We start from the raw sequence: 14,633 nt of genomic DNA, 5'->3' as shown, positions 1-14,633 counted from the left end.
CAAATACTTAAAAATAAAATAAAAATAAAAAACAAATTGGAATTACCTTCTTGAACCCCCGATGCTCAAATCCAAACCTACATTTCTTCATCCTGACTTTATTTAAAATATCAGTTCCTTTAGAGCGTAATGTCTAAATGGACACTAAAACAGTACAAGTCTATTTTTTTAAATAGCAATTGTCCCTTAGTGTGATACAAAAGGACCAACTAGTGTGACAGGTCTTTGGTCAAACCAGTTGCAGTAAAGGAAAAAAAATGCAGCTTTTTCCTTTTGCAGCCAGAAACATGAGGAAGTTGATCTTGTGAAATAACACAAAGCAAAAGAGAGACTTTAACTATCCAATCTATTGGTGTATTACTATTATTTGTTAATCCTGATCCATTATGGACTCTTCTTGCTATTATTATACCTGACAAGATGTTGGAATATGATGTGTTATTTCTGCAGATTTGTCAGTTCTACATTTACACTGCCCATCTTCGTGACACACTTTACTATCAGCCTCTGGTAGCCATGAGAAGATGGTTAACTTTGATGCACAGGGTCAGACTGTGGCTTTAAAAACCATGACTGATTGGCGTTTATGAGTCTTATGTGTGCCAAGATCTCCCACATCCTTAGAGCACCACCAGCAGGCTGCACTGTTCACTCAGAGCAGATTGGATCCGTAGATTCACACCAAACTGTGAGGCTAATATCTGCAACCTGAGCAGAAATGAAGAATCTTGAGGGAAGGTAACAGTTTTCCAGTCTGAAACTTAGTGGTGTAATGTGGTCTCCTGCTTTTGTAGCCCTCAGATTTGGATGTTCGTAGTTGTACCAAAACTTCCTTTTCTACCCTTTGCGATGCTTGAGGTGAACGTTAACTGACATGAAAATCAACTGAAGTTCTGAACCTGTATCTGTAGGAGCTTTATGAGTTCATATCAGACCTTTTCTGCCCAACTAACTGACTGTTCCTGTGTGTTTTGCGTCCTCAAACTGCCCCGCTTTTGGCTACAAAACTAAGAACCACCGTCAAAATATAACAAAAACCGACGACATTGTAGGAGACAAAATTAATTTATACTTTTCTTGGGTTACACGGGAACAAAAACAAGACATAAGAACATGTGGAAAAGCTGAAAGGAGTAAAAATAAACAGGAAATACAGTTTTGTCCAGTGCTCTCATGTCTGCAGCAGCACTGATGCCGTGTGGTTCTCTACGCCCCGGCATCTGTCTGACAGGCGGAGTATCTGTAGGTGTACAGCTTGTTGTCTGCACCGCCGCTTAACATCAGCTGGAAACAGAGAAAAAACACAGTAAAGTTAACCTTTAGTTTTGACTTTATAGTGTTTGTGTTGAGTTGAAATCTCTGACGCAAACAGCCGATGAGTCTTACTTCGCTTTCCGTCCAGTCCACACAAAACACTTTGTCCTCGTGAGCTGCCAGGTCATACAGAGGAGCCTTAGAGCTGAAGGACGACACGGAAACAGTCAGGGTTACTTTTTCACTGATTTTCCAGCACAATCAGTTGAGAATGTGTGAACTCAGAAAGGGCAAATGCAGTAAAATACAGTCAACATTAAAGCATAGCAAACTATAAATTCATTATGCTAACGTATGTGTTCTCTCTCCTCCCATGATACATAAGGATTTTAATGATTTCAATTTATTTCAAGGAGATGAGGCACAAGGAGGCTTCAGGAGAAACTCAGAGGGAGGAAACCAGGTGTATCCTCTGCATAAGTCTCTTTTTAGGTCATAACTACTGGAGTCACTTAGAAATGTCCTTATTTTTGAAAGAAAATCTTTTTTTCTATGAAAATAACATTAAATAAATGATAAATCCAGTGTAGACATTGTTAATGTGGTAAATGACTATTCTAGCTGGAAATGTTGAATGGAATATCTCCATAGGGGTACAGAGGAACATTTCCAGCAACCATCACTCCTGTGTTCTAATGCTACGTTGTGTTAGCTAACGATGATACGATGACTGAGCAGCCTTGGAGGAGTACTGCGCTCTCTGAGTGTTTTTCTTGTTTAAAAATATGTTCCCGACTTGTCACTAAAGCCCACACAGTGTAAGGTAAATGCTGCACAGACCTCCTGGTGTCCCAGAGTTTGACCAGGTTATCCAGGGAACCTGAGACCAGCTGGTGCTCGTGTGACGGCGCCCATTTGACGGCAGTGACCCAGCCGGTGTGGGAGGTCAGAGACAGCAGCACCAGAGACCCGTCTGGAAGGAGAGATTGGAAGATGTAAGGACAGCTCGGGCGGAAATACTTTTGACAGAAAGCATTGAGAGGTACCTTTGGTTCGAGGGTCCCAAAGTCTGATGTGTCTGTCAGAGCTGCCCGAGGCCAGCCGTCGACACAAAGGTGAGTAGGAGATACAGTTAAACACTTTACTGCCCGTCTGCGGAAGACACAAGAATGTCAGGATTTTTATTCATCTGCAGCATTGTCCCTGATGTCTTTAAGTGTGAAAAATGTTTTTAAACCCGTGCAGCTCTGTGACACTAAACTATCGCTGCTCACTGAAACACAGAAACATTTAAAGGAAACACTGCAGATGTTTAAAACAAAACATGAATGATTTCATCCATCAGAAATCATACAACAACTGAGCAGCCTTGCATTCTCTGAGTCCTTTTTCTTGTTTTCATTTTTATCAGTGTTTTTCCATCTGATTTCAGGGAACAACAGTCTGTCGGCCACTCTCATGAAACCAGCGACAACCTAAAAATGTCTGAGCAGTAGTGTGAAACCATTCAGTTGTTGGTTTTTCTCACCAACGTCGTCTTCATCGTTCCAGTTTCAGCGTCCCACAGGCGTATGGTGTGGTCCCAGGATGCACTGCAAACTTCCTCACTGTCACTCCACAGGACAGAGGACACCGCCTCATTGTGTCCAGATAACGTCATCAAGGGAGTCTGCAAGAGAAGATACAGCAGGAACCTCATCTTGCTGAAAGTTACAGTGGTGATTTTTTTAGGTCAGTCGTTCTCTAGTCCTGAGCTCACCCTGGTCAGACCCAGCTGCTGAGTCTTCTGCTTTTTCCTCGGTCTGTCAGCGGGTTCCTCAACTTCATCTGCCTCGTCTGTGGGGACTGGAAGCACGGGAAAAGAGTGGCATGAAATTCATTTCTTGTATTCAATAATTCTGTTTTTAACAACAGTTTTGAATCAGTAATACCTGCAGACCAGATCTTCAACATTTTATCCCAGGAGCCGCTGCAGAACTATAAGAGAGCAGCACACACGTTGTCAGACAAATCATTTTTTTTATTTCTGTTATTTTTGTACTCTTTTCGACTTCACCTTTGAGCCGGTGGGGTCTGCACAAACTGTGTCGACGCTTCCTGTGTGGCCCCGGCAGCAGTGTCTGGCTTTCACCTTGTTCCTCTCAGAGTTCCACTCCCACAGCAGTACCGTTTGGTCCAGAGACGCCGTCAGGAGCAGAGCAGTCAGACCGTCTGCAAAGAAAGCATCCAGGGGGAGTTTTAAGGAAGGTTGATGATGGATGATAACAGAGAAGACGTCTGCTGCTCCGTCCTGCTCACCTCTTTTGACCCAGGCCACATCTTTGACCACATCTGTGTGTCCAGCCACCGTCATCACTGCCTTACCCTCCACAGACCAAATCCTGGCCGTCTTATCATACGACCCCGTTAGGATCCTGTAGGTAAAACAGACTGGATGTAAAGTACAAATAGATTCCAAAAAAGAAGACCAAAACAAGACAATAATGTGTCTTTAACCCTCGTGTCGTCCTGTGGCTCAAAACTGACCCATTTTAAAGTTTGAAGATGTGACAAAAAGTAGATTTTCACAGTGAAACTTCTGATGTCCACATTTAGATTTACGGTAAGGACAATCAAGATTACTAAAGTCCAAACACACACAAAAAATTATCCAGGAAGATGTCGCGCAACTTACACTACCAGTCAAAAGTTTGGGGTCATCCATGAAACCCAGTGAAAAACACAACAAGTATTTTTCTTATTTCTGAGATTTTCTGTAGATAAAAAGACTGACATCACTCTCATGTTCCAAATATGAAACTACCGACAGCAGCTGGTTAGCATAGCTTAGCATAAACAGCTGAAACAGAGATAAACAGCTGGCCTGGCTTCAAATACGCGTGTCAAACGCAAAATATATTTATACATCATCATTCAAAAGGTGACCCAGATGATTCCAGGTTTATCATGAAAACTCCCATTTTTATCCATGTGCTAACATAACTGCATAAAGGTTTTCTAATCATCAATGAGCCAATTAGCTAACACAATGTAGCATTAGAACACAGGAGTGATGGTTGCTGGAAATGTTCCTCTGTACCCCTGTGGAGGTATTCCATTAAACATTTACAGCTAGAACAGTCATTTACCACATTAACTATGTCTACACTGGATTTATCATTCATTTAATGTTATCGTCACTGAATAAAAACTGGTTTTCTTTCAACAAAAAGGATGTTTCTAAGTGACATAATGTTTAACAGTCCAAGTATTGTGATTGCAGGACTTTACAAAAAGACTTGAGAAATAACAAAAGCATGTAAAATGTGCCCCTCTATGCAGCTCTAAACAATCACTTCACCATTCAGCGTCAGCGTGGACGGAGCTAATCCAGTCGTCGTGCATTATACACTCCTCAGGCTCTGGGGCTGTGATCCGCTCCACGTACTCGATCTCCACCACTTCTTCCTGAAACACAGCCAGACACACTTCTGTATAAAACACCGCACTGCCCCTGTTTGAAATAATAAAATAAATTTGCTTATAAACGAGTAACTGAGGCAGACCGCACCGTTGATATCCCCTCTGTCTCAATGTGAGCGGACAGCGAGGTTCGCAGGAACTGACCCCTGACCAGGAAGTCGAACTCCACTTTGCTGTGAGATGCTGTGAAAACAATCAAACAAGCATCATATAAGATACTCACGAGAATTGTCTGTGATCAGGGGTAATTTTCTGTATTTCTCAGGTTCTGCTTTTAGTTTAACACTGATAATCCGACCTGGAAACTAGTCAGAGTGTCTCTTTGGGCCCTGAAAGCTCCTGATTGGCATTTCAGATGAAGTAATGTGTAATTAACTGACAAAATAAATGCATTCACACTGGATCTCTGACTTCACAGTGCAGAATCTAAAGCTGTGTGAGGAACAGACGACTCCAGAAGGGAATTTGGTTTTTTGTCTGTTTCAGCTGAATGTTGACCTTAAGTTGATCTGAAGGGTTTCATGGCAAAATAGGATTATTTTTGTTTTTGTTTTTTGTGTTTGTTTGTTTGTTTTAAAGCCTTGTAGTTACAGAAATCTTCATTCCAGTTTAATGGATAGGTAATACACTACATATTAACCACTTACATGATGTGATGTATTATACACAAACACATAAATCTGGATAATATTTTCTATGACGGCAGTTGAGGATTAGGATTATATATGTACACATGTTTCGTGAGGTTAAGTAACATTATTCACAAAGGAAGAAAGACAATGTTTTTTTTTCTCTGTGTGAATGTATATGAGTTAACGTTTAAAATAAATACCATTTTTTGCCTCCAGCAGCTTGTTGATGACATTGCTGAGGTCTTGAACTGCAGAGGTAGCCGGGATGGAGAATGGGACATCATCTACAACATACCTACAGAGAAACAGACTTTAGCTGGCAGCAAATACTATCAATAACACATCAACACACTGAATATTTAGTTAATTACTTAACCGTAACTATACACTGTTAGCATGTGCTAGCTAAGAACTAACAAGTTAAAAACCACTGATTCAGCAGGTTAAACCAGACTTTATGTCACAGCACAAGCATACATACTAGCAAAAGTACTGTCTCATATTCCTGCTGTACTGTTTATTCTAAGTTCCAGCTCGCTAGTTAGCTAAACTACAGGCTACTTTTCGTCTGTTTCCGCCACTCACCGCTGGTTCTCCGTAAAGAACCTCGCCTGTAACTGCGACATCTTCTCGGTTGTGTGTTTCTTTCACCAAAAACTAGCTCCGTGAGTCTTAAAATACAACTAAATGGCCACCAGACGACTCTTCACAACACAACTCGTGCAGTCGTGCCATGTGGTACGAAGCAAGGCGCATCAGCGGAGCACAGAGAGTCTCTCAGTGGATCGGTGCTCGACTAGTGATGCCTTCTCGGTTTTCGTTTAATTTTATGCCTTTTTTCATTCTAGTTTGTCCCATAACGTGAATTTATAAACCAAAATACACACAAATGGGCATATTTTTGAAGTTAAAGTGAAATTTTTGCTACGATGATTTAGAAAAAACCCGATAAACGTCTTAATGTTTTACATCTGTTTAATTAAAGCATCTTTCCATCAGTGTTCACATGAGGAAAAAAATCCAATAATTTGATTTTAAAAAGTAGACCTTTTAATGATCTATACTGCATGTACATTGCATGTGAAGTGAAATATTTCAGGTGCTTATTGTTTGTTTTATTTTTGATGGCTATCTATTTAATAGATCATGGAAATCAAAAATCCAGTTTCTCAAATTACTAGTAAAGTGGTGGAAAAAGGCTTTCAGACACCACATACATTTGTGAAATATTGCATTAAGAATCACTCTTAGGTCTTCATGTGTAGTTTGATTTAATACAGTCACAGTCACAATACAAAATAAATCCTAAAAAAGCCATTAAAATTGATTGGTTCCATAAAAACTACAAAAGACATTTTGAGTACTGGGTCATTTTGAAAAATATAATTTCTATTTGTTTGTGTGTGTCTAATGTAGCCACTCCTTTTGAAAGGAAAGAAAGATTTTTCCACAAGTATTTAATATTTGATGAGTTCTTAAGGCTTTTTTCCACCACTGTGTATAAGAATTTTTTTTTTAATACCTTGGAATACAAATATGTCCAACTTTTAAAAAGTATTGTCATTTATATACTCTACACTTGGTTGTGTCTCTTTTACCACAAATTACTGGTGCCTCTCATTCTCCCTGGTGGCCAATCATGCAGTCATACTATGTTCAGCAAACCATTTAGGAGCAGTGAAGGTGTCAAATCCTGAAATTAGCATTTCTTCTTAACTGACAAATTAAGTAATACTTAATTAGTTCCAAACATTTTCACACCATTAATGTGAATATTTCCCCAGTGCTTCTTCAGTGTTTGCTGCTGAAGCAAAACAAGGACTTCAGCTGAACAGAACCGCTGCAGATGTCGCTATTCAAAGAGAACTTGAACATGTTTGAAACCCTTAAATGATTTAAGCTGTGAATTAAACAACCAAACCACAACACTTCAGCGAAAATGGTTTATTTCATCAGTTCAGATGTTCAGTCTTCGCCGATAAAAAGGTTTATCAAAAGAGAAACGGACATTCTGTTTAACAGCTCGATGTTCTGTGCGGGAATCTTTTACAAGCATTTTCACAAATAAAACCAACATAAAAACTGTTAAACTACAAACATAAAAAATCTTAAGAGTGGAGAAACCTCCTCAGTTCTGAAATGAAACCTGAAATGTTTGTTTTCTTTTTAACGTGAGCTGCTTTTCAGACGTCCAGAAACGGGCATCAAGAACACAAAATTATCAGAAAATGAAAACAATAATATATATTTATATGTACACTCTTTCATCTTTTCACTCATCTTCTTCTTCCTCCTTGACCTTCTTTTTCTTCTTCTTTTTCTTCTTCTCTGTTGTCTGAAGAGGAAGAAAAGATGAGCGATTATAAAAAAACTCAACATTTTCCAGATCTCTTCAGCATCACTTCCAATCTCGTGTTTTACCTCGACTGCTGCTGCTACTTCCTCCTCCTCTTCCTTGGGCTCCTCTGCTTCTGCCTCTGCTTTGTCCTTCTTCTTCTTCTTCTTTTTCTTGGGAGTCTCCTCTGCTTCTGGCGTTACTGCTTCTTCTTCTTCTACAGAAACATGAGGCCAAACATCTTGAGCAACACGAATCCAGGAGCACGTGAAAAAGACAAAAACGGCTCCCTCTAGATTCTCCCACCTTCTGCTTTCGGCTCCTTTTTCGGTTTTTTGGATTTGACCGCTGGCGTCGCAGCCTCATCTGCAGCTTCATCCTCCTCTACCTCCTCAAACTTCCTCTTCTTTGAGGTGGAGGGGATGGTCGAGTCGCCGGATGGATCGTAGATTCTCACCTCACTGGGGAGGAAAATGCTCCCATTTAAACCCTTTTACATACAGAACTGCATCATCTTCAGAAACTAGCAGTGTTTCTACTGACCTTTTGTGTTGGTATTTGTCCGCCTTTGCCATCGCTTTACCCGTTCCACTGATTCTTCGGATCTGAAAACAAAACGCGGAGTAAATCAGATGATCACCATAAAGGAAAAACAAACATACAATTGGGTCTACTTTACCAGAAGATCACGTTTAAACTACGCTGCAGATAAAAAAAGCTGATTATTTTTAATTAATTAGTTGGTTTACACTTTGGACTCCAGAACCAGCAGGTTTGAAAAAAAATGTCAGTATCTTACGTCTTTTATCAGAGCCAGAAACTAGGAAAACAAAGACTGATTTTTTTAACCGTCTGACCCGCCTTAATTCATGTTTCATGATGTGAAAAATTAACAAAATCCAAGCTTAAAATTGTGATATTTCATTGGAATCACTTTATTCTCACTAAAAAAAGCTTTCCCCAAATCAAGCGTTTCTTTGTGATCTCAAAAAAGGCAAAATTCTGCTGTAAAGCAGGCAGACGGCCAACCATTGGAAGCCAAACACAACAAGCTGCACGGCTCAAAAACAGCGTACAGACGAGCAAGTTGTTAAAAGAGGCTTACTGAAAGTACAGAGCCGCTATTTTCCCCCCGTATCAGCAACACTTTAAAGTACATAAAGAAAACATTGTATATAAAAACACTGATGCATATTTTGCACATATCCCTGATCTGTTTACACGGCTGTACTGCAGTATAGCTAACATTTGCACAGAGAATTTGTTCGTAACTAACATCATCAGCGTCTCATTGTGTTCTACTTTATTATTATCATTTCATTTTTATCTCATCTCATTTTATTTGTTATTTCAGTTGTGTGACGGGAATTTGAAAAATAAGACTTTCATCACTCAGGGGAACCGCTGTGTTTCTGTCATGTGACAATGAAGGTCTTGAATCCATTTTCATTTTCTGTTTTTTAAGGATCAATGACTTTAGCATCCATTACCAGTGCCACACTACACTAAATGCATTTCTCTAACCCTCTGACCACTGTTGTGCCATTTCCACAGAGGTGCAGGACTTGGTATCACAGAAACATGTAGCTGTTAGCACCAGAGCTAACGTTAGCTACGGCAGTCCTGCTAACGGCTGATGACATCACATACCAGTCCACTTTTCAAGACATTAAAAATGCTCGAGAATAACAAAAAAAGTGTTAAAATGTTGACTAAAATTGTTATAATTGCATGTTCAGTTTGCAGTCAGCTGTGAATGTAGCAGATAAAAAATGCAGACAAAACAAACATTTTTGTTGTTCACGTCCACGTTTATGCCTATTCATCCATTCAGTCATCAGGCAAACTGAATAACTTTGCTTATTGCGTCAAATATTAGTTAATAAGCCTCTAATTCATTGGATTAATTTGTTTCCTAATTATTCCTACAGCTCTACTCACTCCCTTCTCCTCCAGCTGCCTCAGTCTGGCCTCCAGCTTCGCCCGGTTCTCTGCTCCCATTTCTGCGTTTGTGTCCTCTCCGAGAGCGTCGTAACGAATAGCCAGGGCCGCTTTAGCTGCCAGCATTCTGGAGATCTGCACAAACAACAGAAAACCTGTTCACTTTCTGACCACGTTCAACAGTCAGTGCTTAGTCCAGGCCCTCCTGCTCTTACCTTGCCCTTGTTCTTGGCCGTGGTCTGGCCCACTAGAGAGGCGTGGTAGATCAGGCCGTACTTGGGCGTGTCTTTGCGGGTCTTCAGCGCTCTAAACAGAGCCTTCTCTGCTCCCAGGATCTGCACCGTGGAGGCTGGGTGTTTGGCCAGGTTTAGAAGGGAACCTGACAATGAAGCAGCACAGCAATAAGACGGTGTCCTCTGCAGGAGCTTCTAACTTTTCTAAACTCGCGTTAACAAGCTCAGATGAGGTAGTGACTTAAAACCATCAGGAGGTTTCAGTAAAGAGACATGAAGTCGTCATCATCACTGCTTGGCTGCTTTAATAACAAATTTGTTTTTGACGTACCGGCGTGAGAGATGAGTCGAGCACCGACCAGCTCGCCCACCATGACCGTCAGGTTGGGGGCGATGGCCATCATCCGGTTCTTCAGGTAGTCGTAGAGCTGAGTGCGGTAATCTGTGATCTCTATCACCTACGAACAGCAGAGGTTTGTTTTGTAACAGCCAGCACAAAAAAAACATTCAGAGAACAGCAGGGATCAGTGACTGTTCAGAAGAGGTAGTGACTAAAAACCCACACGGACTGTTTCAGGATAAAGACAACTGTCGTCATCATCACCACTGTCACTGCAGCTCTGCAGCAGGGGTGTCAAACACGAGGCCCGTGGGCCAAAACCGGCCCTCCAGAGGGTCCAATCCGGCCCGTGGGACGACTTTGTGAAGTGTAAAAATTCCAGAGAAGACATTATCTGTAAATTTGTAAAACAATTTATAGACCATGGCAAGTTGTTTTGATCATAAAGTAAAATACTAGATTGTTCATTGTTCTTTTGTGTCTCATTTTTGTAATTTTGTCTTGCTTTTGTGTCTGACTTTTGTCGTTTGTCTCGTGTTTTTGTCCGGCTCTTTCTCGTTTTTGTCGTTTCGTGTTTCCTTTTTGTCTTGCTTGTGTTGTTCGTCTACTTGTTTGCGTTTCGTTTCTCATTTTTGTAATTTTGTCTTGCTTTTGTGTCTGCATTTTGTCGTTTGTGTCATGTTTTTGTCATTTTGTTTCTCGCTTTTGTCATTTTTTTGTCTCGTTTTGTCCGTTTTTTGTCACTTTGTAATTTTTTTGTTGTGTTTCATGTCATTTGTTGCATTGTTGTTGTTTTTTTTCCTCCTTTTTGTCTTGCTTGTGTTGTTCGTCTACTTTTTTGTCGTTTTATTTCTCGCTTTTGTCATTTTTTGTCTCATTTTGTCCGTTTTTTTGTCACTTTGTAATTTTTTTTGTTGTGTTTCATGTCATTTGTCGCATTTTTGGCGTTTTGTGTCTGATGTTAACATTTTGTCTTGTTTTTTTTATCTCGTTTTTTCTGATATTTGTCACTTTGATCATAAAGTAAAACACTATATCATCAGTACCAGATAGCTGTGACTAAATGTTGTGTTCCATCGTAAATATTCTGTGCTCTGTAAGTTGTAATGTGTAAATAATAAACTAAAAGTTGCTGAAATTGAACTTTTTACAAATTTCAGGTTGTTCATGATGTTTTGTAAAAAGTTAATTCCTCAAATGTGAGCTTTTTTTGCAGTAAAACAAAGGGAAAAAAATGTGGCGTTGTTGTTATTTATCAGTTATTATGCTGTAATTTTACTGCTCCGTCCCACTGCAGATCAAACTGAGCTGAATGTGGAACCTGCACTAGAATGAGTTTGACACCCCTGCTCCTCAGTAATTGAATCTAATAGGGGACCATACCTGATCACAGAGGTGTCTGATGTTTCCAATGTCCTGCTCTGATACTTCGGTTCCCATGGAGATCTCTGCAGCCAGTTTGACCTCGGCCTCGATTTCCTCGGGGAGGATGTCTGACAGATCGGAGCCGGCCACGTTTGTCCGATCACCTGGAGACAGAGAGTGGGTACGCGGTTTGAAAACTTCATGACTTCATGGAACTACAATGCAAAAAATCACTGAAGCTTCTCTTCAAATTCTCACGTGAACATAACGGTTTTCTTTTTTTACCAATTTTGCGGACGGATTTGCAGTAGGCCAGGTTGTCTGTGATGACTTTGCCCAGCTCGGGGAAGTGCCAGCCGTACCACTCTCTGCAGCGCATGATGTAGTTGTTCAGCTCCTTGTCCAAGTCGTCCAGAAGAGCTGAAGAGACGAGGTCAGACAACGTGAACAACAGCAGATTAGACACTTCAGCTGAAACGATTACTCAATTTAGCATCATTTTCAAGCCAAAATATAAAAAAAATAAATGAATAAAAGCTGGTTTCACCTTCTCATACATGCATGCATACAATAATGTGACTTATTGATATATTTTAGACTCAAAAATCAAGATTATTGACAGATCAAGTGAATCCAATAAAAGAAACCAAACACTTACAAATTGCCTGCACAATCATGGTGTCCACTTTGTCTGGACTGAACTTCAGCTTGTAGCGGGACAAACTGCAAACGCAGAACACAGAAAACATTCATATTTAGACTCTCTTTTAGACTAAAGCCAGGGTTTTCAATAAATCTGTTAAAAGTGCTGCCTCAGTGGTAGTGACGAATGCTGAGGAAAATCTACACGAACATTTCTGACAGCAAATGTAATCACAGGCAGCAGTCTTGCTAACGTGTCGCTATCCATGGCACCGACCTGTGAGCCAACCCCAGAGACATGGCGCTGATCTCTTTGGGAGGAAGTCCGGTGATGAGGCTCTCCATCTGACTCCTGATGCACCTCATCAGCTCAGCTACAGCAGGACTGTGGACGCAGCTCACATCCAGCTTGTCCTGGAAACCAGAGTCCAATCAAACCGAGTCTTATAAACAGCGCTTGATGAAAATGTTGGACTACTTACTTTGATAACTCCACCCAGCTTTGCATCACTGATGGCGAGCTGCTCATGAGCTTCTTTGGCAACAACTTTCTTCAGGACTTTCTTCAAACTCTTGCCGATTTTTCCCTCAACGAGCGCGGTGGCAGCTGAGCGATAAAAGTTAAAAACACAGCATTAAACACATGCGTATAATCAGATAAAGGAGGAATGTACTCTAGCTGCAGTTGAGAATGAGCCGACGAGTTTTCTTTTCCAGCTGATCTTAAATAATGTGGTCTCAGTGGTAGTGACGAAGGCTGTGGAACACCTCATGATTAAATCAGAATCACAGAAATGCATCACAGACCACAGATGTACGTTAGCAAACAAAGAACAATGCTATTACCTGCTAAGGCCTCTGTCGTGTCCTGGAACTTCTCAAAGTGTTTCAGCTTCACTCTGGTAGCAGTAAAACATAAAAACAGTCAGACCACTTTTCATCCTCGAAACACAAATTACAATTTATTCACCAATGTCGCCTCACTGACGGGATTCCTTACATTTTGTTGGCTTTTTCGGGAGTTTCAAACTCCTTATACAGACTGTCCACCTGCTGCAGTTTGGACTCATCGAGGACCTGAAACACAACGACACTTCGAGTTAGCCAACAAAAGCAGATCTGTGCTGACTGGATGCCCTCCTGCCTTCCATCCAGGAACTGTTTTCCACTAGAACCAGGAAGAGGGAACATCATCAGAGACCCCACTCAGCCTGGATGTAAACTGCACTGCAGCAGTAACAATAATGTGTGAATAGATATGACAATATGTAGCAACGGAAACACATTTAATGGTTTGATTGTAGGTAACTGGCTAATGAAGTTATCATAAATCTAGTAGTGGGAGAAAACGTTTTCAGACACTCAAAATTTTACACAATCTCAAATATTAACATGAAATATTTATGGAAAACGCTTTTTGTGTTTCAAAGGGTGTGGCAGCATTAGACAGACAAACAAATACAAATTATATATTGTTTTGTTTATTATTTGCAAGAAAACTTCATATTTTTTATTGAGCTTGTTTTTTTTTAGGATTTGTTGAGTATTATGGCTGTGACTGTACTAAAAGAAAGTGCACTCGAAGACCTAAGGATGAATCTTAATGTAATATGCATGCAAACGTATGGGGTGTTCGAAACTTTTTTCCACCACTGTATGTACTGTTGGGCTGGGGGCAGACTCCAATGCTCCCATTAACCCCCTACTTCACAGACACAATTCGAGAAATCTGTTATACAGTTGGTGGCTAATCACATTTAAATCACCAGCATGCAGCTGAAGCTTGTACAAAGCAGAACCAAGTTAGCCTCGTTGCGCACACGTGGTTACAGGCCACTCAGGCTGCTGGCTTCATGTTAGCTTCCCCAAGAGCAAAGACATCCACGTAAGAATAAAAAGTAACAACCCACTTGCATGATCATACACTTAATCGAAAAATAAAACTGCTTTTTCATTTCGTAACCAGCAGCAAAACTGCATGACCCTTAACTGGCCAGGCTAACTAGATGTGTTGCTAACCGAAGCTAACAGCTAATGCATGAAAAACGCTCTTTATTTTCTGACAGTAAATAAAAGCTTAATACTCACTTTGAATATTGCGTAGCCAGCAGCGGTCTCAAATAAGACGAGCATTTTGGCAGCAGTTCAGTTATTTCGTACAGTTTGTGTGCCCTCTTCGATGAGAGCCTCCGTCGCCACGCCGCTGCTCTGACTGTGGAAGTACACGAGGTGGAGAGACAGGAGGACCGATGGGTTGCCAGGTCCGGTCACCTCGGCTGATATCCCACGATTTCACTCGTGATTCTTATTTCAGCTGATTTTAAACGAATTCTATGCATTTTCTAAAGGTTTCAGCGATAGTATATAATATATCAATATCCTATTTGAGATGTATACGTTTTAATCAAATTTAACACAATTAAATATGT

General features: G+C 40.6%; 2 protein-coding genes and 2 non-coding genes across 4 annotated transcripts; all 4 read right to left on the bottom strand.

The window, feature by feature from the left end:
- Positions 1-1,046: 1,046 nt before the first annotated feature.
- Positions 1,047-6,131, bottom strand: wdr12 (WD repeat domain 12). The gene is made up of 13 exons (XM_022201981.2): positions 5,934-6,131; positions 5,549-5,643; positions 4,805-4,899; positions 4,595-4,701; positions 3,553-3,668; positions 3,311-3,465; positions 3,186-3,231; positions 3,014-3,099; positions 2,783-2,923; positions 2,301-2,406; positions 2,095-2,227; positions 1,387-1,459; positions 1,047-1,284 (listed from the first exon to the last, which is right to left on the bottom strand). The coding sequence occupies exons 1-13, from the start codon at positions 5,972-5,974 to the stop codon at positions 1,207-1,209; spliced, it is 1,272 nt and encodes a 423-aa protein (XP_022057673.2). The 5' UTR covers positions 5,975-6,131; the 3' UTR covers positions 1,047-1,206.
- Positions 6,132-7,277: 1,146 nt separating this feature from the next.
- nop58 (NOP58 ribonucleoprotein homolog (yeast)) lies at positions 7,278-14,451 on the bottom strand. Its single transcript, XM_022201984.2, has 15 exons — positions 14,293-14,451; positions 13,205-13,281; positions 13,051-13,103; positions 12,687-12,811; positions 12,482-12,618; positions 12,221-12,285; positions 11,848-11,982; positions 11,581-11,726; positions 10,189-10,315; positions 9,840-10,003; positions 9,625-9,759; positions 8,227-8,288; positions 7,990-8,144; positions 7,770-7,900; positions 7,278-7,683 (listed from the first exon to the last, which is right to left on the bottom strand). The coding sequence occupies exons 1-15, from the start codon at positions 14,335-14,337 to the stop codon at positions 7,621-7,623; spliced, it is 1,620 nt and encodes a 539-aa protein (XP_022057676.1). The 5' UTR covers positions 14,338-14,451; the 3' UTR covers positions 7,278-7,620.
- Positions 10,075-10,157, bottom strand: LOC127532226 (small nucleolar RNA SNORD11B). Its single transcript, XR_007939624.1, has one exon. It is a non-coding gene; the product is annotated as a small nucleolar RNA SNORD11B (small nucleolar RNA).
- On the bottom strand, positions 10,386-10,469 carry LOC127532225 (small nucleolar RNA SNORD11B). The gene has a single exon (XR_007939623.1). It is a non-coding gene; the product is annotated as a small nucleolar RNA SNORD11B (small nucleolar RNA).
- Positions 14,452-14,633: the final 182 nt, after the last annotated feature.

The sequence above is a fragment of the Acanthochromis polyacanthus genome, chromosome 22 (assembly GCF_021347895.1).
Source record: "Acanthochromis polyacanthus isolate Apoly-LR-REF ecotype Palm Island chromosome 22, KAUST_Apoly_ChrSc, whole genome shotgun sequence".
Taxonomy (NCBI): Eukaryota; Metazoa; Chordata; class Actinopteri; family Pomacentridae; genus Acanthochromis; species Acanthochromis polyacanthus.
This window is presented reverse-complemented; position numbering and strand designations above follow the sequence as displayed.

Bases quoted from the DNA above. Each gene is read 5' to 3' on its own strand.
- nop58 (XM_022201984.2), bottom strand. From the start codon at position 14,337: ATGCTCGTCTTATTTGAGACCGCTGCTGGCTACGCAATATTCAAA. The intron at 13,282-14,292 runs GTGAGTATTAAG...GTTGTGTTTCAG, and splicing joins CTGGCTACGCAATATTCAAA to GTCCTCGATGAGTCCAAACT. The intron at 8,289-9,624 runs GTGAGTAGAGCT...TTTTGTTTTCAG, and splicing joins GGCAGCTGGAGGAGAAGGGA to ATCCGAAGAATCAGTGGAAC.
- wdr12 (XM_022201981.2), bottom strand. From the start codon at position 5,974: ATGTCGCAGTTACAGGCGAGGTTCTTTACGGAGAACCAGCG. The intron at 5,644-5,933 runs GTGAGTGGCGGA...GTTTCTCTGTAG, and splicing joins TTCTTTACGGAGAACCAGCG to GTATGTTGTAGATGATGTCC. The intron at 3,669-4,594 runs GTGAAGTGATTG...TTTTACCTACAG, and splicing joins GTCCACGCTGACGCTGAATG to GATCCTAACGGGGTCGTATG.